We start from the raw sequence: 25,128 nt of genomic DNA on the forward strand, positions 1-25,128 counted from the left end.
GGTTCAAACGGTCTGTGGGTTGGAGTAGTTGGACCCGGCGTGCTTGATTTGGCACGGCAGCTGGGTTCAATGGCTTTGCCGAGTTAAGGCCCACCAAATTGGAGGCTATGTTGGGCTGTCAGAATAGCAAAATCTGAGGCCCGACCGGGTCCTGAGCCGTGCTTGGATTTTTGCAGATAATTTTTATTATTTTTAATTTTAGATTGATTCAAATTAATGTACCATAACATCAAAAAAAACCAAATTTTTATTTATAAAATAAATAATATTATTAATAAAATAAACAAAATCTTCAAAAAAAAAAATAGTATATTGAAAGATAAAACAAATCAAATTCGAATTGGATTATCATTCTAAAACTTTAACTTGAATTTGATCCAGAATTCATCCACTTCTCATCAACTACGTGTAAAGGAATTAAAAACAATCAATTTGCTAATGGATTTCCGTTTCCCCTTCGTGATAATAGATTCTCCTTTCAATTATTATTATTATTTATACGATTAATTGGTAAATAAAGTTGATTCCTCGGTACATGTTGGAAGAATTGAATCGATAAATAAAGTCAAGATCAAATTGGGCCCGGCCCACCCAGCGTAGCCAAGGGTCTACAATGATTAGCAATCTTTCCGTTGATACAGGTCTCCGAGAAGCAAGTTCTGCAATACGGTATGACACTGAGATGAAGCAATTTTTTCTGATCAGTCCAAAGAATGAATTGATTTGATGCTACTATAAGGCAGGAGACAAATAATTCGGCTGGTCTGCTTAAAACTTAAAACGTCAATGATTAGTTTAGGCAAGTTATTTTTCTTCTTCTTTTGGTGCTTCAACCATTGGAAGCTGGAAGCTTGACTTGGTCATCATCTTATTCCACTCGTTTCTACAAGAAAGAAAATTCATTGAAACCGCCGGAGCATCTCCTGGACAGTCACTGCAAACACAGTCAGATAGTGAATATAATTTACAATTGCAAGCAACAAGAAAAGATAATGCAGCTTAAAGTTTAGATGGAAAACACACACAGAAATTGCTTTAGGTAAGGATTAATTACAGTGTGGTGCAAAATAGTGTCTGAAGCAAGAAATCAAAGTCCAATGAAATTCAAATGGCCTCTCATGTGAACAGGTGGCCATTGATGCCCTTTCATTGGCTGCGGTATCTTTCTAAGAGCTGCTGGACACGAAATCTAAAAACTTCATGGTTATCCCGTGTGCCACTGCAACAGGACTCGGAAATCCTTACTTTATCTAAGGATCAATATAACAATATGAGCATCAACGGCAAACAGCCCGTCTAGCTCAGTCGGTAGAGGGCAAGGCTCTTAACCTTGTGGTCGTGGGTTCGAGCCCCACGGTGGGCGCTTTTGTGCCACCGTCGCTGTACAAAGCAATAACATTTTTCATTTGAAAAAATAGATAAAAGTGGATAGGTAATTACCAGAAGAACGACGGAGAGGAGACATGGAAGAGTTGAGAGAGAAGAATATTGCTGCATGGCTGCATTCTTCTTCTTTATTTTTTTCCCTGTTATCTGATTGTGGTAGCACGGTGGCGCTATAATCATGCCAACTCATGTCAAGCCCTTGATTTGGTTCGGTCCTTTTTACTCTTTTGCTGCCAACCGGTGTTTACCCTCCGCAGTTCTCTCGCCTGTTCAGTTTTCACCGCTCCATATAAAGGCATTAATGCCACTTAAAACTTAAAACTTACGTGTCAACATGCATGTAGATCAAATCACACGTGGCCAAACAAAAAATGAGGTCCTTTCAAGCCAGTAAACATGGATTTCTAAGGTTTAAATTATTTAGTTTTGATACAAACTGACTTAAGATCGTATTTCAATGAATATTTATTCAAATTTAAACTTGAATTAATTATCCTTAAATTCGACTTTAAGCAGCCAATTCAAATCCACCTCTAATAGGAATATTTATTTTCCGATATCTATCAATTGATCAAAACATTTTATTCTTTTTAATTTTTTTTCAATTAAAATTTAGAAAATATACAAATTTGAGACTAAAAAGTTGTAGGCCTCAGTATAATTCATTTGAAAGAAAATTAAATATCAGAGAATGTATTAAAATTATATCAATGGCTTATTTTCTTCTTCCGCTTCATGGTCCAATCCAGTATTACACTCTTCTTCATCTTTTCCAGTCTTGGAAATGGTAGTTGAGGCTGCAACTCTTTTAGTAGGTTTCGTATCAGGCAAGAGTTTCAATGCAATGCCCATAGCTATCAGCAAAAGTCCAGTGCCATGTTGCTCAGTCAATGGTTTTGTAAATATCAAGTATGATAACAGTAATGTTACTGCCTTTCTTGCCGTTGTCACCTGTAACCAAACCAACCAAAGAACCAAACAACAGAATCAAAATCCATCCATGATCATAAGATTTGATATTATAAAACCAGAAGGCCTTGGTGGGGATGTACCATGGCTGTAGTAGCAGCACCAAACAGGGCAATAAGGGAAAGCACAGAGACTTGGCCGATGAAGGTGGCCATAGCTTCGAAGACCAGCACCCCATACACGTATAGATGCTGCATTGCCATTAACAAAATTTATTTGGAAATTATACACTATGTGGATGAAAGTAGAGAGAATTCATTGTTATTCTGAGTCAGTTTGAGCTTAGATTAAATCCATAATACCCAGATTGAACTTGTTTACCTGAGAACATGAATTCCATGCTTTGAATAACTCTCCTGTGAGAATCATGGGAGGAATCAAGAAAGGCAAACCGACTACAGTTGAGCAAAACAGCATCTCCATCTGGATACAGAGACAAAAACCAACATAAGAGTCACAATCTTCTAATGGAACACATATTTGTCACATTTAAGGGACAACACATAAGCAAACTAGCACATGTTAGTCACCTGGGTGGTTTCAGGATTCATGGTAAAGATTGCTTCTTGCAAATTACCCAGAAAAGAATCCATGATTAGAGCACCAGACACCATTATAACACCAATCATACTGAAATTTGGTGAGGTTTGTGCATCTGCTAATGTAAAAAGGATCAACCCCACAACTAAAAGTAGTGCAGATACATATTCATGAACTGGGTATTTTCTTCTGAGGCCCGGTATGAAAGCACCCATAACCATTACAGGCAAAACCTGAGATGACAAAGTCAAAAGCATAAAGCAAATTTCCAATTATAACCAAACTTGATTGGCATAGCAAGAGTCAATGAGCTAATTTGAGTCATTTACCTTTGTGGATTTGAACATGAGCTGTGCAGGATAATTGAGAAAAGCCAAAGACCCTTTGGTAAGGCCGTGAGAACCCATTAAGACTGCAGAGAGCTTCACGTAAGTCTTCCATGGATTCACCATTTGTTTAGTGGTGAAGCCTTGAAGATAAATGAGAACAACATAAACGAATCCTTGAACAAATGTAAAGTACCAACCGTAACTGGGAAAATAAAAGGCGTCGATTATTAATCATGATTCACAAACTAACTACTGACATTCCGGATCACGCATTAAAAATACCTGAATTGGAGTCTGTTGTATACATATTCCTGCAAATTACATGATAATCAATTTACAATCATGTGAATCAGATAATTTAGGAAATTAGAACGAACAAAATGTAACTCTTGTCAAGAGACTGTAACATTCTCGCTTTTTCAACTCTGTTTGGCAGCCGAGAAACTTGAGGGGAAAAAAATAATAGAGTACATATTTCGCAAGACTAAAAAATCCCATATCTTTCAACCGCCGTATCAAAATACTTGAAAACGGAAACAAAAAGAACATTAAACGCCAAGTTCCATTTTTTATTTTCTTTGTAATCAGGAACACAGATTCTAATAAAACTGAAAGGAAAAAAAATAGAGAAATAAATACCTCGCAGATACCATTGACAAGGTAACCGAAGAAGAAACCAGAAGAGCAAATAAGGAATTGTTGCCAACTGGGTCTATTAGATAAAGAAATTCCAAACAAAGACCGAGCTTGTCCTTCGTTTCTCATTTTCAATTTCCTGTTGAGTACTCAAAGGCGGAAGGAACTTCTGAACTTTGGAAATGAAACTTGATCAAAACACGGTAACTATATCAACCCAGTTTGCAATGCATTTGCTTGTTCTCTAGGCAAACTGAAGGAATTTTTTAAAAAAAAAAAAAAGAGTCGGTTTGGTGACTGTAACAACCTATAAAAATTATAGTTTGTACATCACAGTCCTACAAAGAGGAAGAGTTTAGTGTAATATGGAAAAAAAGATGACAAAAAAAATATAGAGATTGCAGAGGAGAGGGAGAGAATAATGAAGAAAGAGATTTTTGTTATGGAAAAAAAAATGTTATATGGGAAGAAAGTAATAATTAAAGATTTTATAAGAGATTTTCTTTTTTTTTTTTCTTTTCATGTAAATATTTTAGAAAATTATTAAGTGGAAAATTTAAAAAAAAAAAGTCTGATATTCCTCTTCAAATTTGGATTGAATTCGAAACATTGCTTATAAGAGAAAAAAAAAAAATTTGATCAAGGGAAAATTCCAACCAAACATGCTCATAGCCTATTTTAAGATTGAAATAAAAGAGGGATTTAGGCCTTTTTTTTTTTTCCTTTTTCTTGTTATTTTAAATTTTAATTAAAAATTTTAGGATTATTCCACTCTATAATTTGATAATTCATGGTAATGGTGGGCCATTTTAAGTAGAAATTCAAACTTGGAAAGATAATTTTGTGCATATCCAACATAATTTAAACCCAAATATTGAGCTGTTATTATATATGACATCATTTTTAATAATATAGTCTTGATAATTTTTTTAAGAAAAATTTTGGATTGTTTCAAATCTTCAAATTTGTTTATATTTTAAATAAAATAAGATGACTCCATCAATATTTTTTATTTACAAATAACCCATTTAAAAAATATATAGAGTTCAGGTTGAGATTCCTAGACTTAAGGGCTCGAGTTGTTTTTTTTTTTTTTTTTGAAAAGAAATTTTTTAAAAAAAATTAAATCGTCTCTTTTATTAATTTCTTTAAAAAAGGTTTTTCAATCATAAGTTAGGAAATATGATGTCATATGACAGGCTGCAGGTAATAAAGGTACATTACTTTTCAAGTAGAAGTCAGATTTGAGGACCCAATATAATGAGTCTCGAAATCGAGACTGTATGCCACGTGGAGCCGTTTGAACACATGGCAGATTGGCAGCTTTTTAAGGAATGGAAAGATTACACTCTCCTTTCTACTTCAATCAACAACCGCCTACAGCTGGAAAATATCCAATCCTTCCTTGTATTGCATAGACTGCTTTCGCCGTTCAAAGTTTGGTGGGTCCGTTGACACAGGAAAGTGCATATGCCGTTGCTCTTCGATTTTGGTTTTATTTGGTTTCTTCAAAACTATCATAAAGGTTGGATTTAATTTAACTAATTCGAGTTAAAATTTGAAATTATATTAAATAAATTGAGTTTAAATTAGAATTTAGATTCATTTTATAAAATAAGATAAGTTTAAAATAATCTAAATATTTATATTTAAATCAAATTTATAATTAAATTATTTTTTAAATGGAATTTAAATATATGCACATGGTTAAAATAATGAACTGTTCGACCTTTAAATCTGCGAGTGAGTCATTTTTGTTATTAACGAGGCCCAAAGAATGGGCTGGTGGCCGCATGGGGACAAGTGTAGGCCTGAGTTGTGCCTGTTGTCTTGCTTTAGATTCAGCATATTAAGAAATCAGCCAATGCCTCGTCCACAAAAGGGTCAACATTCCAATCCCAATTTGCAGCATTTCTTCTTGTTCCTCAGTACCCTTCCCAAATTTTATATCCATTACTCCTCTAACGCATACTTCCCAATCCATTGTAGAACCGTGGTCCATCTTTTACTTGCCCAGTCATCTCGTTGCAGTCTGATTGGACTACTATATCGTATAATAATAGAAATAATGGAATTACATTTTTAATTCAAGATTATGATAATTTTTAGAATAAGGAAATATTATGATTGTAATAAAACCAAATGATTTTAATAGATTCTAAATTAGAATAGTATAATTTTACGATACTAGAAAATAAAATAGACATGGAAAGGGTGATAATTTAGTGAGAATATTTGAAACCATGACTCAATAACAGATAAAACAATATTACTTTATAAATTTAGCTCGAATTTAAATTATATTAGACTCAATTTATAAATTCAAACTAAAATTAAATCATGAATCTAAACTATAGATTTAAATTATGAATTTGAACCAACCTCAAATCACATAAGTCATATACCCACTAACTTGAGTTTCACTTGATTTGAAATGCAAGTCAATTCCTTTGCATCGAACTCAATTCAAATTCGTATCAAATCGAACCGGTTTTTAAGATCTAGTCAACTCAGTTCAAATCCAACCTTATAGGTAAAGCTGTAAATAGAAAAAGAGATTCATTAAAGACAAAGAACTCTAATAAAGAATTGTCGATAAACTCTCAAACTCAAATCAAACTAGAGATTTAGTTAGAGTATAACTCATTCAAACCAAACATGGATTCAAATCTGAACCAATTCAGCTTGATCTCATCCCTGCATATGACATTGCATATTATTCGGGATAAATTTACAGGTTAAAATTACTCAATAGTCACCCATTGATTTGAGGTTTATTGGTAAGAAAATAGCTCTAATTTTCGACCCATTTTGTGCAGAGATAGTCTAACATCTTCTTCACCGTCTACAATAAAGAACTCTTCTTGGCTTGGTTCTGCAGCAACTTACGAAACCTTGTCAATGTATCAGAAGGAAACATTCCTCAGTCTCAATGTCGTACTTTAGAGTTGCCAAATTCCAACCCACCGTAAAAACATTTAGGGTCATTCACGAATGCAGTTACGAATTTGTTAAAGATGGGGCTAAGTTTGTTAATATATCCAAGCAGACACATATACACAAATAAGCCTCAGCTTGGTTCAAAGCATACGTATATTTTAATCCAAAAAAGGGTTATACTTACATATGGCTATCGCTTTTTAACAGATGCCTACACTTTTAACATCCTTAAATAATCATCTATTATTGACAGGGCCGATGAACGGTAACCAGAACCAAAGAGATTGTAATGATTCAAGTAATGGTACAGCATGTAAAGATCTCTTCTTTTCTCGAAGCCTGGTTGTTTCGGCATCACCTGATAAATTAAAGATACTTCATCACGATATTGAAAGACCAACTATGAAAACACAAAGTAAAATGCAAATGCAAATAGCCTATTAATTGATAAAAAGAGAGGAGGATAAATAGAACCAAGTCTCCAACTCAGTCTGAGACAAAGTTGCAACTTGAAGAGTCAAGAGACTAATTAGCTTGACACCGGTGTCAAGCGTCTTTATACTCCTTGTTGCTGAAAGTGCAAAATCTAATTTGAAATGAGATTTACACCAATCTAGCCTTAGAGTTGGTCAATGCAGTGTTTACTTGTCAGTTCATCATAGTTTATTTGTATGGAAACAGTGATACCTCAAAATATGATTTGTAAAATGATCCTCCAAAACCAGCACACCATGACATTCCAAATTCGGCTTCATTATGTCCATCTACAGAATCACATTATCAGCAAATACATGAGAATTACTGCATCATGAATCTAAACGAGTTCATGCTTTTAGTGATTCAATGAACAAAGCGAAGGAACAAATTCTCAATCTTAACTTCTTGAGGTCAGACTTCATGCTATTGGTGGCAAAAAGCATAGAAATGTCACAACATTTTACGGTTCTAAACCAGATTTCTCCAGACCATTTCTGGGTTTTGTCAAAATAAAGCCAACATAAGTCTCGTTTGTTGATCCACTAGATGGTATGCAAGCTGACTTACAGTAACAGGCTGGATCAAGAATAACAGGCTCGCCATTTTTGTCAGAGCTGATATTCCCACTCCACAAGTCTCCATGTAGTAAGCATGGCTCTATGACAATGTCTTCAAAAAGAGGTGCCAAGTTATTCATCAGTTTCTGTCCTGTTAACAAAGTTTCACTTAAGCATCAACTTTTGCAGAGTTCGAGAAAAGCTAAAACACACCATATGGGCAGAAATTTCGACAAGGAGAAAATTATGTCAAGAATGCCATTACCTCTTTGGTAAATAGTTGAATCGCCGTACTGGTCTAATGCCAACTTCAGCTGGTAACCTAATCTATGCTCTGCATAAAACTTAATCCAATCTGACGTCCATGTGTTTATTTGCGGAGTACTACATAAGCAATTTAAATGAGGCAGCTAGAAATCAATCAATTTTCAAGTCTAGTTTCCATCATGAATTCCTCAAAGCTTTAGCACTAGTCTAGGACAACTAATAAAATTTATTGAACTAACCTGCCAATGGTATTATCAACATCAAAACCAAAACCTTTACTGGATTTCCCAGCTTTATGCATTTCAGCTAGCTTCCTCCCTAAAACAGACTGCAGAACAACGAAGGGTTAAGAAATCAATAGTGCCATCATAATTTTAACATAAAACTCCCGAGCCTCACCTGATCACCTCTAGAAATACCAAACTCAATGAACTCCATGATGATATATGATCCACCAGTTGGTAAGGCTCCAACCTACAACAGTTATGCACAGATTTTATCCCCCAAGTAAAATACTAGAACTACCACCAAGAAATATTGATTTGTGGCTGGAAAGCAGTTCTATATTAGAATAAGCTAAGACTTCCTCACCTTAAAGGGTCTAGGTACTCGGATTGTTCTGGTTTCATACATTGCACCAAGACCAAGAGACTCTCCCTCAAACATTGATGGTCCGATACCCCTGATAATCCAACATTTCAACATCATCGAATATATCATTCCAATATCTCTTCTTCCTTGTAAAAATAGTAATAATGAAACATCAAGAACCCATTCAACTCACATAATATATTCAATTTATAAGCATCACATACCACACCTGTTTGTTTTAACAAAGAATGAACCAGCATCAGTGTCATAACGACTAGCAAGATTGATGCAGCCACCACCAATAGGACTAATCTTTGTAATCTGGGTTGCCTTTCCTTCTGAGAGAATCCATTCACGGACTGGGTCATCACTCATTGCCGCCACTGTCAGATATCCAAAAATCAAAATTTTTAACAGAAATTCACAGCACAGACACATAAATGATGCTTATAACTTCTGCAATTCAAGATTGTTCCTCGTGTGATAGAGCAAAATCTATATTAACTCTTTTTACAACCCTGAAATTGTTCAAAAACAGCTACATACATGGGGTGCCTCCAAAGCGGACATTGTAATTTGTGAAGTAAAATTACAACAGAAAAGTAACAAAACCCATGTCCAGAAATTTCCCAACAGCCTCAAAAATGAATTCATCAAAAGGGGTGATAAAATAAAGAACAGATAATTTCACTATCTAAAAAGGATTATAAAAACAGCTAAACCAAGACAAGGATAAAGAATAAAATTACTAGCAAATGTTGTGCGTTTGTTGAAGGAGCGAGGAGAGGGAAGACAAGGATAGCAAGAGCAAAAAGAGAGAATTCCCATGTGCGCTATTGCAACCATTATCTCATTCACACGACACAGTTAGACTTAGCGGTGGTTTGCCTGTGTCTGTGTGGTGTCTCCTTTCTATTGGCTTGATTTCAGAGAAAGCTGAGCTCAGTTTGAGAACATGGAGACGTGTTTGGTATCAAGGTTAATGGGCACTAACCAGAGATAGATTTGTCCTTTGGTCAAAGTTATTATCATGTCAACACTTCCTCAGCTGTTCATAAATTCTCCATCTTATTTCTCTCAAATATAAAATTTGAATCAAAATTACAATAACCAAAACTTTACTTCTATAAATTTCTAACTCCTGTGTTGTTTAATGAGGGTAACAGGAACAATTTCTAATCTTATAACCACTCACCAATTCTCCAAGTGTCTCACACTTTCTTTCTCTGTTAAAAATACAATTAAAATTTATCTATCTTTTGAGAGAAAAAACTATAAGATAAGTTACGTGTAATGATTATTAGACTTCAATTCACCATTTAAAATCTTTAATAAAGACTGAAAGTAAACGATTTACTTCTACTATTAAATTTAACAAAAAAAAAGATTCTGCAGTATTAGAATCAACTCATCAAAAAATTCAGAAGATTATTGCTTTTGCTTCTTTGGCAATGTTTCCAATGTAAGCCTATTTGAGCTGTTGCAATAGAATTGTCATAGTTTTGGAAAATTCAGAAGATGAGCTCAATTTATTGTTATAAAAGTGGTCTACTCTGGCCAAAAAATTTTCTTTGTCATATACGAAATGACTGTCACATACGAAGATGAGCTCAATCTATAATAGGTGTATACATAGATAAACTCTGAGAATGAATGTATGTCTGATCACACAAAATATGAAATGACTCACATCTCACTCAAACCAACCTTTATTATTATTACTATTATTATTTTTTTTCAAAATGCATTTAGCTAATTTCAGTGAACCCAGTTCTCCATCAACAAAGAGCCACCTCTAACTCAAACATCCTTCAGAAACAAGTTGTTTCCACCAATTACCATCTAAAATCCAAACCTCTAAAAGACCACAGGCCATCCCACAAAAATTTAGATGCAGGCAGCTACCACTCTACCAGGTCAAGCACCAGAGCCAAACAAGTCTTTAAATTGAAGCCCAATTTTTTGTATGATGAAATAGAAGCTCGCATTCTATCCTTTAGCCCAAATATTCAATTAGCTTTTCTGGTGGTTGTATGAAGAGCTTATCCTATAAAACAAATGGGTATTAGCATGGAATTATCGTAACTTTTTCCATTTAATCGAGATCATACCTTGTGTTTTTTTATGAATGGCCGCTGGGAAGTGGCAGGAAGTAAAAAAGCCAACAGATCATGGAATCATTAGAAGATAAATTTGTTCTATCATATGGCAATATATTTGTGAAAAAAAAAAAAAAAGAGCAAACCTTTTTGTTTATAAGATTTCTGACTGATGTGAGTTGTATTCTTATATTTGAAATTTCTTTTTTTATCAGTTAAACTGAAATTATCTTTAAAGAGTTAGTTAAACAATCATTCTTATTCTGAATATTTAATTAATACATCAAATTAATAATATTTGAGATAATGAAAGAGGCATAGAAAAAAATTAAATATTTTAATTACATATAAATTTAGTTAAGATACTATGATAATCTCTAATAAATGATATAATTAAAAGTAATATGATAATTTCAAATTTTTTTTTCATATTTGTTATAACCCTCTTGTTAATTTTTAGTGGAAAGTAATATGATAATTACAATTCTGGGACGTACACGTGTCTTAACCACAAAATCCAATAACTAATCACCAAAATTCTCACTTACAGGAAAGAAACTATTGGGAATCTAAGGCCGCATTACACGACTATAGTCATAATCCAAGGGCCACGGATTAACATTAAGACAAAGTTTTGTTCCTTAATTACCCACAAATCTAATGCCAAAACAAATTAGTTACCCATAAGTAACTTTGTAATTCTGTTCAAAACCATGTGCAATTTAGTAAATAAAGTAAACAACCAGTGTAAAAGACACGATACAGAGTTGTTTATGGAACCCACACGCAACTCACTCAGGTACCAATGGCTAAAATCCAACGGTAAACTCCACGTCACTCTCAATTAAACTAATTTTCCTGCCGGATTATTAAAATTGGAAATTGGGATTTAACGTTCCAAATCCCTTCTTCATTTACAAGCTGACAAAATCGGACCGCCTTTCTTCTGTCGTTTTGTCTCTGTAATTTTACACCATTGAGAGATCTAGCTTGTTCTAATCTCATCAAGCCGCTGCTCTTGAACTTTTAAGCTGATGGCCTTCTCTAGCAAGTGGGTTAGTGGTTCTTGCCACTACGGAACTTAAATCATCTTTACATGCTGGAAATGGGGTTCTCTGACTAACTTAAGTAAATTATACGTAATTGGAGTTGCTTTCTATCTGAAAGCTATTGGCTATATCAATTTGGAAAATAAAATTTCATATTTAGTAGTTGCTTTTCTAATTAATTGATAATGAAAGATTACTATGGATCTCTGAAATTATTGAAAGCCTAGTTCATCAGCATTGAGCCAAGCAATGGGAGCTTGCAAAGTTCATCATGTACACGATTGAAGATTAAAAAGATGTTTGAGGAAGAAGACAATATAGCGAATATTATATGCATATGGTTATTATTCACTTATAAATAATAGTCTGAGCTAGTGACCACAATATATATATATATATATATATATATATATATATATATATATATATATATATATATATATATATATATATATATATATATATATAGTACCAGGTTAGTACTTTGTACCCTTCATTCATAGTACAAAAAATTATTCTCCCTTCACCTGACTTTGGAAAACCTAATCAAAAGCTAGAGCTTGGATTCATCGTAACTTAGGTTTTGATGGCGGGGCCTGAAACAAGTAAACATACAGCAACTAGCAAGACCACGGTTCAGGCTCAACCAACCAGGAAAACGGTTCGTAGGTTTGTTGGAGTCCGGCAAAGGCCGTCGGGTAGATGGGTGGCGGAAATCAAGGACACGTCTCAACGTGTGAGATTATGGTTAGGAACATATGATACACCAGAAGAAGCTGCCAGAGCCTATGACGAAGCGGCTCGGGCCCTACGTGGGGAAAATGCTCGAACCAATTTTGCCTTGGTTAATCGTTCGAGTCAACCAGGTTCGCCCCCTCCAAACGGAAGGTTCATATCTGAATCGAATGATCAGCAGGCTGGACTTAGCTTCTCTACTTTGAAGGCAAAATTGAGCAAGAACCTACAAAGTATCGTGGCTAGGAATTCAGAAAATAATAAGTCAACAAAAAGTAGAGTGAGTGATCACTGTACCTTTGCTAATATATTCCACTTCAGGAGCTACCAATACCAAAGCCCAATGGATATAAAGAACATTGAAAAAGCGGTGCAACCTAGCATAATCGTGCCCCATGTAGCGGACGAGCCATATTCTTGGGAAAGCTATGGTGTTTCAGATTGGAGTAGTGAATGGATCGGGTTCCGGCAACCTGGGGTGGATTCATACGTGTCAGATGCTGGAGAAGTTAGCGTTGGCGATCAAGGGTTCACGGATCAAATGATGGGGTGGATTGATAACCCAGAAATTAATAGCAGTCATGAGGGTTGGGGGAGTAAAAGGCTAAAGGTTTCTTCTTCAGTTGTGGTTCCTCCAACATTTAGTGGGCTTCCACCTAGTGCTGGAGAAACGAAAGGAGTTCTATTATAGAAGAATAAAGTAATGGCTATGAATCATGTTCATGTAGATCAAATAAGTTTGAACTTGCTGCATGCTGTTTTGACTGATGATGAACATAAGTTTGACAACAATTACAGTAAGACTTATGACCCTTGGGAATAATAAGAGACCGTTGAACATGCATGGTTAAAATGGAACTATAGCTAGCGGCCCTGATAACTATATATTCTAAATGTTCCTTTGGAGACTCTTTATATTATGTGAGATGTGATCTGCAATAATATCTTAACGATTAAGTCATAGCCAGAGCCCAGAAAGAAGCGAAACAAGCATCCCAGCACAGTTCTTGAAATGTTTTACTGTAACTTATAAATTTCTTTTTCTCTTCCTATTGCGGCGCTAGCCGTGCAGCAGTGGTAATCAACAAGACGTCTGGCGGCCTTTCTGATTGCTATATCTCCAACAGTATATGCCTTTTTATACTACAATTTCGAGCTTTCTTTGAGCTAACATCATGCTTGGATGTAATTCCTAGGTTCCGATACTTATAGTCTTTGTATTGACATACTGTACAATATGAAGGTACAAGAGCGGTACACTTGAGAATCTCACTTTGATTAATAATTGTAACTAAATTCGCAGAACTTGCAGTAGTTTATTAGGCTTGCGAAAGAAGGGAATTGAGGATCAGGAGTAGTCCTGTGTCAAGAGAAACGCTTTTAGGTCAGGGAAGAGTAAAGCAATACATAGCCTTAAACAAAATAGGTTATAGTAGTAAGATAATTGAGACATGTTGATTCTATGGTTAGTCACTCTTGGGATTGTTAATTCACATGTTGGAGTTTACCATATACACGCAAGAACAAACCATGTGAAGGACAAACACCATAGTTCTCTTACTAGAGTGTTTTCGGGGTAAATTATACATGGCACAATCAGTCTAAATCATGGTTAGTTTTCAGTTCACATGTTACTTGTTACATAGTAATATATTAAGATTAACAATCTTTGTGATGATCTCTTAGAAATTTCTTAAATGAAGGTGAAGAGGAAACTTAGATTATAAAAGTATTCTATCGCTTACCAAATCGATAAAATCAAGCTCACTATTACACGTACCTTTGCCTAACTTTGTTTTCACAAAATCAATTATTATAATAACGATCAATTAATGGCAAAGATTCTCAGTTGTAAGCTATTACAAACTATAAAATCTTAGACAAGTAAAAGTTTCGACAAAGTGTTTTTGGAACTTTTTTGGAAGTGGGTTGTCATTCTCACTCAATGGCTTATAAAGCTAGACAGTGGATTTATAGATAATGGGCACTTTTTTTTTTTTTTTTTAATACCTGCTTCTGTGAACTTTGGATAGATCATGGGGCCAAGAAGACTTATTCCCACCAAGTAGGGCTGGACTCGAGCCGAGCCAGTTCGAGCTTGACTCGATCGAGCTGAGCCAGTTCGAGCTCGACTTGATCGAGCCCAAAACGAGCCAGGCTTGGCCGAGCTCGAGCTAGCTTGACAGATTTTATTAAAATTTTTTATACAAAACGACGTCGTTTTGATCAATATATATTAAAAACAATGTCGTTTTGATAACGAAAAACGAGTCAAACTTGAGCCCGAAACGAGCCGGTCTTAGCCGAGCTCGAGCCGCTCATATATTAACAGAGCTGAGCTCGGCTCTGTTAATATATGAGCGGCTCGAGCTCGACCAATCCAGCCCTACCACCAAGTTTTAGTATATTTCCGAATACCCACCCATAAACTAATTTCTATTAAAATTTTCAGATAGTTATAAGGGTAAAACCATCATTTTACCTTTAATATTAAGATTACATCTTGTTTTCCCTCTTATTTTAAAAAACTAATAATTTTTTTTTACTCAAAAGTTTGAAAACTTGCAACTTTTCTCCTAGAGTTTGATTTTTTCCAATCTAGTGATCACTCTGGGAAGACCATTAGCCAACCTTCCCACCACCTTTCTCTCCAGTGGTTTCCTAGCGTGAGAATCGCTAAAAAGCTGGTCAAAGTGGCCAATGACGTCACACAAATCTATGCAACGTTACATAGATCTGTGTGACAATTATACAATGTTGCCAACTATTTTAATGGTTTTCACATCAAAAAACCACTGGGGGGTAAGATGGTGGAAAGGCTGGGCTACAGCCTTCCCAGAGTGATCACCAGATTTAAAAAAATTGAGCACTAAGGGAAAATTACAAGTTTTCAAATTTTTAAGTGAGAGAAAATTTTTAGTTTTTTAAACTAAGAGGGGGAAATGAGATGTAATTTTATTAATTTTAATATTAATACTAAAATAACGGTTTTACCCTTATAACTAATCAAAAAATTTAATAGAACTTGAATAATAGATGGATATATAGGTTTTTAAAACCCATATGTGGATGTTTGAAGTTGCACTAAAACTTGGGTGGGATTAAGTCCTTTGCCCTAGGTCATGTTTTATCAATCTTTTATTTTAATCTTTGATTTACTGTATCATATGGATTCACTTTTCCCAGTGCTGGTGGCTTTGTGAGACTTTTTCAACAAGTTACAATCTTGGAAAACCTATTTAAGAGTTCACCCTCGAGGTTCAAGCAGGGGTGGATTTGATTAAGCCATGTAACGGGTCAGTTTTAGCTTAAATCATATTTATAATGTTCAACTTTAAATTTGTGTTTGAATTCATTCGAATGGATATGAAATATTATAAAAAGTTTACTATTAAAATAAATATTATTTTAAAAATAAATAAATAATATTATTAATAAAATAAATCATATCATCAATTGATAAATTATAAATGAATTAGCCTGAATTTAATCTGACCAGACTAAAACTCTAATCCAAGATCAATTCAATATTAGGCTTGTAAGAGTTGACACGTTTCATAATCCTCCCTCCTAGGTAACCCTTCGGAGGTGAGAAAAATAAAATGGGTCCATTTTTGCAGTTTTTCCACACGCACCGACACACGAGGCATTGGACTTTGATAATACTCATGCATGCTCCCATACTCTATAAGTTGTTCAATTCTCAGCATCAAGTAAAATTTTATACATCAAATTGTCACCCTTGGATTCGGGGATTGGCCAATACAAATTCCACAAGTAGTGCTGTCGGATTCGAATAACTTTGGTATACATATGAAAACATTTTTATGAAACGCCAAAAGTCCATAGGTTGAATGTTTCCAGATCCAACATCAAAAGATAACCATATTGCATTTGGTAAGATCTCCACGTATAATTGAGTTGGTAAGCTTTCAATTCGCATATGTGGTCATCACTTAATTGGCCCTATCCTACCGACTCCCCCAAATTCTCCTGTACTTCGCTGGATGAGCCATGTAGTAACAAAAACATATGGCTCCGTCCGTCTCTTTTTTACTGTTTCAATTTTATTAACGTAAGTCGTTCTTAACCTTTCAGGGACTCGGGATTATTTTCCAGTGTGAGGGTGGTGGGCACAAAAAGCCAAGATTGTCAGTGAACAGGCCTACACAATACAGAAAAGAGATTAATGTCCTGTCTACGCACTGCCTGGGCCATACTGGCATTACTTCCCAATAGTAGGGTTTTTTTTTTTTTTGCATTACTCTCGTGCATGCTGCCAAGGATGGTCTGAATCTGAACAAAAATAAGAGCGTAATTCAAAATTTTGAATTTGATTATAAATTTAAATATCAAATAATAAATTTAAAAAAAAAAGTCTGCCATAGATAAACCAGTAAGCCAACTTGTCAAAAAATAATACATTATGATTGGATCAAATTACATAAATTAGCAGGCCCCATCTATCCCAATTATAAAAATTAATCACCTCTTAGTGGCATTTTCGAAATTCTATTCTACTGTTTAAGTGCACAACTGTAATTGGATACCACAGTCATAACGTTTTCCACGAATTATCGTTTACACATGTGCCAACTTTACCAACCTCGAACACTAAACTTTACTTTGAAAAGTCATACACACACGTGGCGTTTAACAGCCACATAATCGTCATCATCTCGGTAACGGAAAAATTCGAAAAGCAGATTCAAATTTCACCCCATCCCAACGGTCAAAATCGAATCCTCTCTCTAGAAGCAATCAGGACCGTACGATAGCATTGATGCTCCACTGTTAAGCATCTTTGTGTTGAATCATGTCGCTTTTCTCTCTCCATAACGTTCACTTTCTCTCTCCAAAATTGGTAATTGCTGGTGTGTAGAATATAAAAATGGAAAAATCTCTTTTACAGACAGAATCCAAGGGACTGAGACAGAGAGACTTACACAGCCAGCTTGTTTGATAAGAGAAAGAAGATAGAGATTTGAAGTAATTTGATTTTTGGATGTTATTGTGATTGTCAAAGCTTAAATATTTTATTGCATTTTTTTATTATGCAAGTCTAAGTTTCTGCTTAGTTGAAGATTCTTGTGGTTTTCTTTGGTGTTGTTTTTGAGTAATTTCGACCGTTTGGTGTCTGTTTCACTGACAGGAAACAAGAAGAGTTTGTGGGTACTTCTGATTCTGTTCTGAGAGTCTGCGAGAGAGAGAGTTTTGATGACCTAGCTGTTGTTGATTGCTGAGTTTGGAGGCATTATTGGGATTAAGTGCAGAGGCAGAGAGATGAACAGGATTGAAAATAGAGTTTCCCATTCTTGGAATCATTTCTTTGGTGTAGTTGGGAGAGAAGTTTGAAGATCAAGCTATATTCGGGTTGCTTTCGGCGGAAAATAAAGGAACAAGTTACCTGTTTCTAAGTCTTAAAGGTTGGTCCTGAATTTTTTTTTTTTCTGGTTTCTAGCTTTCTTTGGTTCCTACTCGGTGAGTAGAAGAAAAAGGCTCTCTAATTTTTGTTCTTTTCCTCTGCAGTTGGGTTTCTTTTGTTTTATTCATCTCTTATTTCTTTGAAATCAGTCAAACTTGTTGGCTGTCGTAGTCTTCAATCTGTGTGTGTGATTTAAATTTGAAGGGAAGTCAAAGCAATTTTTTGTGGGGTTGATCCATCTCGGAGAATTTAAGTACACTCTACGTGTATACAACTGTAGATAGAGACTTCTGTCTTCTCTTCCAAGTAAAGCCTCCTTCTTTCTCAAACTGGCTAGTTCAGTTGGCAGGGACAACAATAGTAATACATTTAAGACTTAAAATTTTATTTCTCCTTCAAAAGAAACTTGACGTTAGATGTAGATCAAAGCCAAATAAAATCTCTTCTGGGTTGAAAAGTAAAGTTGCAGTCTTGATTCTTTCTTGTCAATATGCCCCACGAAATGACTAATACTTATTGGCTTTGCTTGATACATAACCATACCTACCGGTTTTGATTGAAAATCGGTTGTTTTGATGCTTAATAAATTACTAGCTGACGTTCTTCATCAGCACTCTTTCGCAGTGAAAAAGTAACTTCTTTCGTTTTCACGAATATAATTGTAGTACTGTTTACAGTTGACATTTAATGGTCACTTGACGAAGCGATGGAAAATATTGTGGGGCATCTATAGGTACTAAGATTTTGTTGGTCTGTTATTGTTTTCAGCAAACGAGCTTTATGTGATCATACAAAGTTCTCGAGGCTCTTGGCGTTGGCCTAATTGTTTGTTTATTTCTGTCTTGTTTCAATTGCAATCTTAATTTTGATAATTTACTTGTTTGATGATTGCAACCGCTCCATTTCCTTTTGATTTTCTATCCAAATATGACTTTATATATTTTCTCATCTGGGTATCATCTAAAGGTTTGATTTTTCTCTTAAATTCAGTTGAAAGAACTTCGCTGACCTATTTGATTGGAAAACAGATATAAATCATGGTGGAAGGTGGTGGCAATAGGGTCTTGGCAGATATTCAATCAGCTGATGACTGGTTGTTACATGCACAAGAGCTTGTTCCAGTGGCTCTTGACAAGGCTAGAGAAGTTAAAGGATTTCCTGGTAGGTGGAAGATGATAATTTTGAAATTGGAGCAGATCCCATCTCATTTATCTGACTTGTCAAGCCATCCTTGCTTCTCCAAAAATGCACTTTGTAAGGAGCAATTGCAGGCAGTGTCAAAGACCTTGAAGGAAGTAATTGAATTGGCAGACTTGTGTGTGAAGGAGAAATATGAAGGGAAGCTTAAGACGCAGAGTGATCTTGATGCCTTATTGGGGAAATTGGATTTGAATTTAAGAGACTGTGGACTTTTGATCAAGACAGGGGTGCTTGGTGAGGCTACTTTGCCTTTGTCTGTAGCTGGTGCTTCAGCGGAAGGTGAAACTGCTACAGCTCATGGCAATTTAAGGGAATTACTTGCACGGCTTCAGATTGGGCATTTGGAGGCGAAGCACAGAGCTCTCGATAGCCTGTTGGAGGTCATGAAAGAGGATGACAAGAATGTTTTGTCAGTTTTAGGGAGGAGCAATATTGCTGCTTTAGTCCAACTGTTGACAGCAACCTCTCCAAAAATACGAGAAAAAACTGCAACAGTAATGTGCTCACTTGCAGAGTCAGGTAGTTGTGAAAATTGGCTTGTTTCAGAAGGTGTTTTGCCACCTCTAATTAGGCTTGTTGAATCTGGGAGCTCAGTGGGTAAGGAGAAGGCTACAATTTCTCTTCAGAGATTGTCAATGTCAGAAGAAACAGCCCGAGCAATTGTTGGGCATGGTGGGGTTCGACCTCTGATTGAGATTTGTCAAACTGGTGATTCTGTTTCACAATCAGCTGCAGCATGTACTTTGAAGAACATATCAGCTGTCCCTGAGGTTCGACAAACACTAGCTGAAGAAGGGATCATCCAGGTCATGATAAATCTATTAGATTGTGGAATTTTGTTAGGGTCCAAAGAATATGCCGCAGAGTGCCTGCAGAATCTCACTGCCAGCAATGAGAAGCTAAGAAGGTCAGTTGTTTCAGAAGGTGGAGTCCGAAGCCTATTGGCATACCTGGACGGTCCTTTGCCTCAAGAGTCTGCAGTTGGGGCATTGAGGAATTTAGTTGGTTCAGTTTCTGTTGAGATTTTGATCTCTCTTAATTTCCTTCCTCGATTAGTTCACATGCTTAAAGCTGGATCATTGGGTGCACAACAGGCTGCATCTTCAGCTATTTGTAAGGTTAGCACCACATCAGAGATGAAGAAATTGGTGGGTGAAGCAGGGTGCATTCCTCTGCTTGTCATGATGCTTGAGGCTAAATCAAACGGTGTTAGAGAGGCTGCTGCCCAAGCAATTTCAAGCTTGATAACTCATTCTCACAATTGCAGAGAAGTAAAAAGGGATGCTAAAAGTGTGCCAAATTTAGTCCAATTGCTTGACCCAAGTCCACAAAACACTGCAAAAAAGTATGCTGTTTCCTGCCTTGCATCTCTCGCGTCAAGTAAAAAATGTAAGAAGCTGATGATTTCATATGGAGCAATTGGATATCTCAAAAAGCTTTCAGAGATGGACATCCCAGGTGGTAAGAAGCTACTTGAGCGATTGGAAAGAGGGAAGTTGAGAAGTTTGTTCTCCAGGAAATAGACAAAGGGATAATTCTGTGTATGGTTGCTGTTTCATTATCTGTATGAAACATGGGTATCACTGATATCTGTTAAGAGTTGATGCCGAATTTTATGCTAATTAAGATATCAATGCAATAATATTTATAAATGTGTAACTTTTTTCTTTATTTCACTTCTCTTGTATGAGTCGATGACGCTTTGCAGCCAAGTCCTCTTGCTGCTCACATCTCCCGATTACATAACCGAAGATAATTGTGCACTTTTGCTTTGACAGAGTTTCCAGTCTCTTATTTAAATGCCTAGAAAGTATGTATAAATATATTAAGAAGGGTGAAGTATGTAACTGAATTCTTGAACAGGGTTGTTTACCAGCACCAGCAGCCACGCCGCCAATACATCTCTTCCAAGTGCTTCAACCTTTCCTTTATTTGCAAGAAAGAAACCATATTTTGCACCTCTAGCGAGTCACCATAATTCTCATTGCTGACAGTGACTGGAATTGAACTTTAAACATGGGAAAAAAAGGCAGCTGCTTGACGTTTATGGCTACAATAATGCTACTTGATAAAATTTATAACTTGATTACCTTCTGAAATGAATGTTCTTGATTACAGGAAAGGGAGGGAGTATATTTCTCCAGAACCCAAAAACTGAGATTGTTGCAGTAGTGAGGCAGCCTTGCTTAATTAAATATTGGAACAAACCTGAAATCACCAGAGATATTGTATACTTCTTTATGCATTAAAACCTAATCCACTACTTGATGTGTTTTGGTCATGGTTTTAAGACTCTGGATCAAATTACTGGTTCAACCAGGTCGACCAAGATCCAAGGTAGCAGGGGTTTCAAGTGACAACTTAATAGTTTTAGTTATTGAACTGGTTTTCAAGAGTAAAATTTGTTTTGGTTCACAAGTGAATCACTGATTTAACTAGGATTTTTTGAGTAAATCACCGAAAGTAAGAATAAGTGAACGTAGTTGAAAATAATGAGATCAGCATGAGATGGACTTATTAGAAATAAGAATAGCGTGATGACAATTAGAAATAAAAATTAATGTAAGAGGGGCTATAAAAAAAGATATCAATACAAAATAGAGTTAGAAATGAGAAAAATTATTTGATAGAAAAGAAAAATCTAAATAATCACTTGTTCGTGGCTAGGGATTTTGATATCTCTCATTTTTATACTCTTAAATGAAATTTTCACTTCGGTTACTGCACAAAATAAAAACAATAAGATTACCATCAAATATATATCAATTTAACAATAAAAGAGACAAAATTATCCTTAAATAGTTCACCAAATTGACCATTGGTTGGCTCATCGGGCCCCATCATCGGGCCAACCTCTAATCTAAGTGTGGAACCCATGAGTTTGGTTATTTTAAATTTAAACGGTTTTTTTATATTATATCAATTCATGTATGGTTGAAAAAAAGGTTTGGATCTAATCCAACAAGAGTCTAATAAAACTCAATTCTAGATTAACATAAATTTAAAAGAATTTTTTTACGAATAGTTTAAGATTAACAAGTTAATATATAAATTCAGTTTAAAAATAATTTTATTTTAAATTTATTTTGAATATTTGAATAAAATCTAACTAAAACTCATTTTATGAAAATGAATTTATTCATTGACCTAAAGTCCTCTCATTTAGTCCAAACTCGAAATTGGGATCCAATAATTTGGTCATGATAAAATTTGAAACTTCATCATGCATTATTATAAAAAATTAATTAATTAATAATACATGTAAGTGGTGAAAGAGACTCGTTGAAAATAGCCGTCTATTAAATTTTTATACTGAACGGACGGTGAGGATATCAATGATGGATTGACGTGGGCCCTGATTAAAAAGGTCAAAAAATAAAATCGTATCGTGAATTAAAATTTTGTTTGATTATAGTGGAGAAGAGAGGACCAAACGAGGCCTTATCAAGAAGAAGTAAGCGTGGATAGAATTAGAGAGAGACAGAGAAGCAACAGCAAGAGCAAAAAGCACAAGATTGCTGACGCTACAAAGCTAAGCTCTGCGGAGAAGCCTTGAACGTTTCTTTCTCTGAAATAGTTTACGAAATATCACTCAATTTTGTGCTTTTCGAGGCCAATTCGTGGGGCACTTTTCTCGGTAATCCTCGCTTTTATCCATCTATGTATAAACCCATGTAGCCATGTCCTTCTCAGTAATATAAAATCATTTTTTCTTTCTTCATTCATTTTCCCTTGTCAAGGTATTGAAAAGAGTCGGTTTTTACTGGGATTTTGTTTATTTTGTGCTTTGCTTCGATTGATTTGTGTACTGGTTTGATTTGTAATTGGGTACTGTTTTTTTGCTCTTTTAGTATTGGGTTTTACTAATGTATGTTTTGGTTTAAACTGGGATTTTCTGATTTGATTAATCTGTTTGAGTTTTGTGATTGCCTTTCTGTGTATATGGGTGTTGCTTTCAGGGTTGTTGCTATGCTTTTTAATATTTAGGTTATTGGTCTAATTTTAGTACACAGTTAGCCTTAGTTTTCTTTGTTTGGTTATTGATGAAGTCTGAATTTGCAGGTTTAAAAAATGAGTACACTAGATGCAACTAGAGCTGAGCTTGCTCTTTTAGTTTTGTATTTGAATAAGGCTGAAACCAGAGATAAGATATGCAGGGCTATACAATATGGTTCAAAATTCTTAAGTAATGGGCAGCCTGGTACTGCCCAAACTGTTGACAAAAACACCAGCTTAGCCCGGAAAGTTTTCCGTCTTTTTAAGGTACTTTATTCTCTACTCCTGCGTCAATCAACTAACTGCTATAAAGTTGCTTTTCATTTCCTTTGTCTTGGTTTAATTCTGTAGAGAACGAGAAACATAAGAACTGAACGATAATACCCTTGATATGATATTTACTTATATTATTTCACGTTTAGAATTGAAATTTTAGGATAAATACTGATACTGAACTTAGCATAATGTGTTTTTTTCTGTGTCAATTTTGCAGTTTGTGAATGACTTGCATGCACTTATTAGCCCAGTTCCCCAAGGAAGTCCCCTTCATCTAGTTTTGCTGGGAAAGGTATGAATAGACTACTGAAATGGTTTATATCTGGTAATTGTATATATTCTTCCTCTTTGTCTTATTGATATTTTAATCCTATGTGTTTTGCAGTCAAAAAATGCTTTATTGTCTACTTTCTTGTTTCTGGATCAAATTGTTTGGCTTGGCAGATCAGGCATCTATAAGGTGAGTCATGCTTCGCATTTTCTTCAGTTCCTAAGGTTCTTTATTGGTTTCTGCCTGAAATCTTAGCAAGGCTTAACTATGAGATTTTATTTGCTGTAGAACAAAGAACGTGCTGAGTTGATTGGTCAGATATCTCTTTATTGTTGGATGGGTTCCTCAATTTGCAGCACCTTGGTTGAGGTTTGTGCTTTGTAGCTTACTGTTTCTTTTAACCGCTGGATTATATTATATTTTCCCTGATTGCTAGTTTGCTTATCCATTCTATCCCGTCATCTGCAGATTGGGGAGCTGAGTAGGCTTTCTGCATCTGTGAAAAAATTAAAGGATCTCAAGGGCAGCGATAAGTATAAAGTGAGTTCAAGTGATCTTCATGATCAGTTGACAATTTATATGTTTGGCCCCATGAGATATCAACTAACCACAACTTCTCTTGCCTCTTCTTTTTCCTTGTGCTCTATTAATGCAGAATGAGCAATACCAGGCTAAACTTCAAAAATCAAATGATAGGTCCCTTGCCCTTGTCAAAGCGGCTATGGACATTGTGGTGGCTGTTGGACTGCTTCAATTAGCACCCAAAAAGGTCACTCCTCGTGTAACTGGAGCCTTTGGGTTTGTTAGTTCTCTCATCTCTTGTTACCAGGTACCAATTCTATACTGTTAATCTCTTATGGATATCATAATTACCATATCAAAACAGGTGTTGTCATGTCAAGTGTGAAATACTTAAATGTAAAACTTCGTTGTCTGGTAAATAGAAAATACAAGCTACAAGTTTTATACCCAGAATTGAGATTGTAACCTGTGCGCAATTTAGTCCTCTGGGTCAGCTTGTACTTGTAAATGGTCCAGTTCATCTTGTAAAAGGATGTTTCAAGTGGTGATAAGATTTCTGCTTTCTATAATGCAGTTACTTCCAGCTCCAGCAAAAGCCAAGGCACACTGAAACAGAAGCTTGTTCTTCTTAAAACAAAGCTTGGATGTCATTCAAATAATTGTTCCTACTTGTTATATAAATGAAATGTTTGGTGTAAGCTTTTGAGCAATTTGCCACCTTATATGGCGACATTAAATTCTACGTTTAGCAACTTGGCAGTCACACTTTATTTTGTCTTTTTTTATAGTAGTAATAATATATGTTGTTTTTCCATTAGTAATTCTTAATCTATGTTTCAGGTTACCCAGGAAATGAGACTGGT

The 25,128-nt window shown here is 35.4% G+C and overlaps 5 protein-coding genes and 1 non-coding gene across 10 annotated transcripts; 4 read left to right on the top strand and 2 right to left on the bottom strand.

Moving 5' to 3' along the window:
* Positions 1-1,290: 1,290 nt before the first annotated feature.
* Positions 1,291-1,363, top strand: TRNAK-CUU. Its single transcript has one exon. It is a non-coding gene; the product is annotated as a tRNA-Lys (tRNA).
* A 676-nt stretch (positions 1,364-2,039) lies between these two features.
* On the bottom strand, positions 2,040-4,270 carry LOC123222881 (UDP-galactose/UDP-glucose transporter 2-like). The gene is made up of 7 exons (XM_044645894.1): positions 3,864-4,270; positions 3,507-3,535; positions 3,225-3,426; positions 2,886-3,128; positions 2,677-2,778; positions 2,439-2,546; positions 2,040-2,337 (listed from the first exon to the last, which is right to left on the bottom strand). Exons 1-7 carry the CDS (start codon positions 3,987-3,989, stop codon positions 2,089-2,091), a joined length of 1,059 nt encoding a protein of 352 aa, XP_044501829.1. The 5' UTR covers positions 3,990-4,270; the 3' UTR covers positions 2,040-2,088.
* A 2,597-nt stretch (positions 4,271-6,867) lies between these two features.
* On the bottom strand, positions 6,868-9,811 carry LOC123222882 (protein-ribulosamine 3-kinase, chloroplastic). The gene is made up of 9 exons (XM_044645895.1): positions 9,442-9,811; positions 8,922-9,075; positions 8,693-8,783; positions 8,501-8,575; positions 8,341-8,429; positions 8,100-8,218; positions 7,845-7,985; positions 7,488-7,564; positions 6,868-7,158 (listed from the first exon to the last, which is right to left on the bottom strand). Exons 1-9 carry the CDS (start codon positions 9,536-9,538, stop codon positions 7,012-7,014), a joined length of 990 nt encoding a protein of 329 aa, XP_044501830.1. The 5' UTR covers positions 9,539-9,811; the 3' UTR covers positions 6,868-7,011.
* Positions 9,812-12,426: 2,615 nt separating this feature from the next.
* Positions 12,427-13,266, top strand: LOC123223323 (ethylene-responsive transcription factor ERN3-like). Its single transcript, XM_044646469.1, has one exon. The coding sequence runs from the start codon at positions 12,427-12,429 to the stop codon at positions 13,264-13,266; it is 840 nt and encodes a 279-aa protein (XP_044502404.1).
* A 4,144-nt stretch (positions 13,267-17,410) lies between these two features.
* LOC123222884 (protein CELLULOSE SYNTHASE INTERACTIVE 3-like) lies at positions 17,411-20,871 on the top strand. 2 transcript variants are annotated; one of them, XM_044645896.1, is made up of 3 exons: positions 17,411-17,564; positions 17,728-18,001; positions 19,029-20,871. In XM_044645896.1, the coding sequence occupies exon 3, from the start codon at positions 19,038-19,040 to the stop codon at positions 20,721-20,723; it is 1,686 nt and encodes a 561-aa protein (XP_044501831.1). In that variant the 5' UTR covers positions 17,411-17,564; positions 17,728-18,001; positions 19,029-19,037; the 3' UTR covers positions 20,724-20,871. The 2 variants fall into 2 exon arrangements, with proteins under 2 accessions (XP_044501831.1, XP_044501832.1); XM_044645897.1 differs by lacking the exons at positions 17,411-17,564; positions 17,728-18,001 and adding an exon at positions 18,137-18,733.
* Positions 20,872-22,606: 1,735 nt separating this feature from the next.
* Positions 22,607-25,082, top strand: LOC123222885 (peroxisomal membrane protein 11C-like). 4 transcript variants are annotated; one of them, XM_044645898.1, is made up of 8 exons: positions 22,607-22,837; positions 23,263-23,463; positions 23,690-23,764; positions 23,858-23,932; positions 24,032-24,112; positions 24,212-24,283; positions 24,399-24,572; positions 24,840-25,082. In XM_044645898.1, the coding sequence occupies exons 2-8, from the start codon at positions 23,272-23,274 to the stop codon at positions 24,873-24,875; spliced, it is 705 nt and encodes a 234-aa protein (XP_044501833.1). In that variant the 5' UTR covers positions 22,607-22,837; positions 23,263-23,271; the 3' UTR covers positions 24,876-25,082. The 4 variants fall into 4 exon arrangements, with proteins under 4 accessions (XP_044501833.1, XP_044501834.1, XP_044501837.1 ...); XM_044645899.1 differs by having other exon boundaries at positions 22,640-22,940; XM_044645902.1 differs by lacking the exon at positions 22,607-22,837 and adding an exon at positions 22,930-23,028.
* The last annotated feature ends 46 nt before the right edge of the window (positions 25,083-25,128 follow it).

The sequence above is a fragment of the Mangifera indica genome, chromosome 8 (assembly GCF_011075055.1).
Source record: "Mangifera indica cultivar Alphonso chromosome 8, CATAS_Mindica_2.1, whole genome shotgun sequence".
Lineage (NCBI taxonomy): Eukaryota > Viridiplantae > Streptophyta > Magnoliopsida > Sapindales > Anacardiaceae > Mangifera > Mangifera indica.